At 36.3% G+C, this 2556-nt stretch overlaps 1 protein-coding gene across 2 annotated transcripts in view; it reads right to left on the bottom strand.

The window, feature by feature from the left end:
• Window positions 1-1928: 1928 nt before the first annotated feature.
• LOC113822475 (nucleolin) overlaps window positions 1929-2556 on the bottom strand; it is a 15902-nt gene continuing 15274 nt past the window's right edge. For both annotated transcript variants that reach the window (XM_027375023.2, XM_070145548.1), the window contains 2 exons: window positions 2256-2439; window positions 1929-2088 (listed from right to left, as the gene is read on the bottom strand). In XM_027375023.2, the coding sequence (XP_027230824.2) occupies window positions 2047-2088; window positions 2256-2439 (226 nt within the window). In that variant the 3' untranslated portion in view covers window positions 1929-2046. The remainder of the gene's footprint in view (window positions 2089-2255; window positions 2440-2556) is intronic.

Below are 2556 nucleotides of genomic sequence, written 5' to 3'. Positions count from 1 at the left end.
GTCAAAGCAATGAACAGGTTGTGTCAAATCTTTGTTCTAAAACATTTAAAGCAGAACCCCGTGCCAGGGGCAGTTAAATGTTTTACTATGTTCTAGATAACTCTGCGGGTCTCTCTATGGATTCTCCACCATACCACACAAGCCTTGAAGTGATTCAAAAATTATCTTTAATCCCATTTGAAAAGGCAGCAGGATTTTATGTCAGGCCTTTAGAGATCCAGTTGCAGTTGCTACTTATCGTAAAACTTAGTTAGAAAAACATAAGCTTGAAATATATTCCTACAGGCTTTACGCTTATAAATCTTAATTCGTTATGATCACATGTTGTGTCCTTTTAGGAATCTGTAATCTGGAAGTAGAGTCTGCATCCAACCCCAATAGCTTGCCCAACAGTGTGGCTGGCGGATCCAGCGCGGCTCCTCCGGAGCCGGAAGAGTTCCACTGATTTATCAGCAAGAAACGGGGGGCAGCAAATTTCCTCTTCACAAGACATTACTAAATGGCTCATGGAAACATTCCACCCTGATATGGGCAATTAAAGAGCATCAACTAATTCTTGTGCTGTCTCATATACTTGGCGCAATGCAGTGAAGTAAATCGGTACCCATATATATACTTTTGAGGGGGCAGTATGTCTCATATACAAGCCCAATAACTATGAAACTGTAAATGTATCATCGAGAAGTGGCATACGCCAAGGAATGGTGCCTGGGGTGAAACATTTTCGTAGAAAGCTGAATTAGCCTAATTTTGAAGGTACTGAATTGCACTCATGTGGTTTGGATAAAATAAACATAGGACACAAGAGACAGCACCACTGACTTTATATTAGCTAATATATCTCTTCACACACACACAAACAAAAAGGTTTATATACATAATTACATCTAAAGCTCTTCATGGTTTAGTTTGTCTTTTGATTGCATCATGCTATGGTTGGAAACATTTCCATAATTTTTAAAAAGTTGTCAAAAATATTTTGCATGAAAAAAATTAACTGGCAAATAACAGGTCTTATTGCCTTTATGTAAAAAACATGGTACCTTGCATGAAAATAGTTGCTTACACTTCACATCAGTTGTCAATAAGACTCCCTGAAATGAGTTTTATACCACATTGATAGGATATTGCTGTCACTATGGAAAGGAATTGGCTAAACTGGTGGATAAGTGTTCTCTTTGAAACCAGATACAAAAGTTGCATACTTTTAAGTCTTCAACCTGTACAGTGTCAAGATGTGTCAGGGCTGTTGAGGGGCCTGGTAAGTTTATGATTGAAATTGGGCAAATTAACCAGCAGTATTCCATGTATAAACCTACTAATGTAATTAAGTTTCACATATTAAGACATAAATTTTCTTAGTTATATATCTTATAATTAAATGTGCCAGTTCACTTTAGCTAGAAGAATGCAAACTGTATGAGACCACTCATAAACACTGAGTTTTCTTAGTGGCTCCAATGTAGTGCTTCCAGTACAATGCATTTAGTCAGGGGCCTCCCTGACTTTACTTGCCCACCCTCTGAAGTGTGAATTGACACCCCCGTCCACAGGATTTGAAGAAGCGACAAGTGCCTAACATGATGCACAATAATAGGGATCTGTATAGCATGGCATGTGGCAGCAAAGGCATGATGTTTGATGAAGCAATCCTTTGGTCAATATTCAAGTTAATTACTAATTGTTGCATCATTTGCATTTTTGTTTTGATTTCTGGTTGTAAAAATGCAATCAATACTTAATCATATTTTTCTTTTCTAGTTTCCAATTACCATCTTTAAGTTATAGATGACTAAATAGAAAATTTGCTTACAAGATTGAGATTTGTCAAACTTGTAGCACTGTGAGAAGAAGGGAGACAAAGAAGAAAAAGAGGGGGAGGGGAGAAGTCTGTGCTGTAAAATAATATTATGAAGGGAAAATAATAATTCTCTTTTTATATTTTATTTTGGAAAACATTACATTATACTTCTGCACCATACATCAACAAGGAAAGGAAAGAGGAAAAAACAACAGTTTCCTAATTACTCGTTCTTCTCGGAACTTTCATTCTGATTCCATCTGCTTCTTCCTTGCCATCATAGATTTCTGAAAAGTAATAAATGAATTATCTAATTATGTTAAAAAGCAGGGTAGCTTTGCAACATCAACAATTACTTGTTCTGCCACATAGTGCACGGTTTCATATACCTTTGAGAGAAAATATGATTTTCATTTTCTTTATTGCAACCCTATAAATCATCTGAAGTTCATACCTTCCATGCCTTCTTCTTCTTATTCCTCTTATCCTTAGATTTATCCTTAGTCCTTCCCAGCTCTTCAGCCTTTCGGGTTGACAGATAGAGAACTGTCAACTTTACACCTTTAACCATGACATTATCGGATGCAACAAAAGCATCTTCTGCTTCCTCTTCTGTCTTGTAAATTAGACATGCACAACTGAAAAAAATAGTCTGAGTCATTATCTTTAATACAGGAATTCACTAAGAGCTACAACGCAACTTATATTTAGGAAAATATACAAACGAACAGAGACAGCAAGACTTTTCAAAATAC

This window comes from Penaeus vannamei, chromosome 34 (genome assembly GCF_042767895.1).
Source record: "Penaeus vannamei isolate JL-2024 chromosome 34, ASM4276789v1, whole genome shotgun sequence".
NCBI classification, from domain to species: domain Eukaryota; kingdom Metazoa; phylum Arthropoda; class Malacostraca; order Decapoda; family Penaeidae; genus Penaeus; species Penaeus vannamei.
The sequence above is the reverse complement of the archived record's forward strand: the minus strand, read 5'-3'. Positions and strand labels throughout refer to the sequence as shown.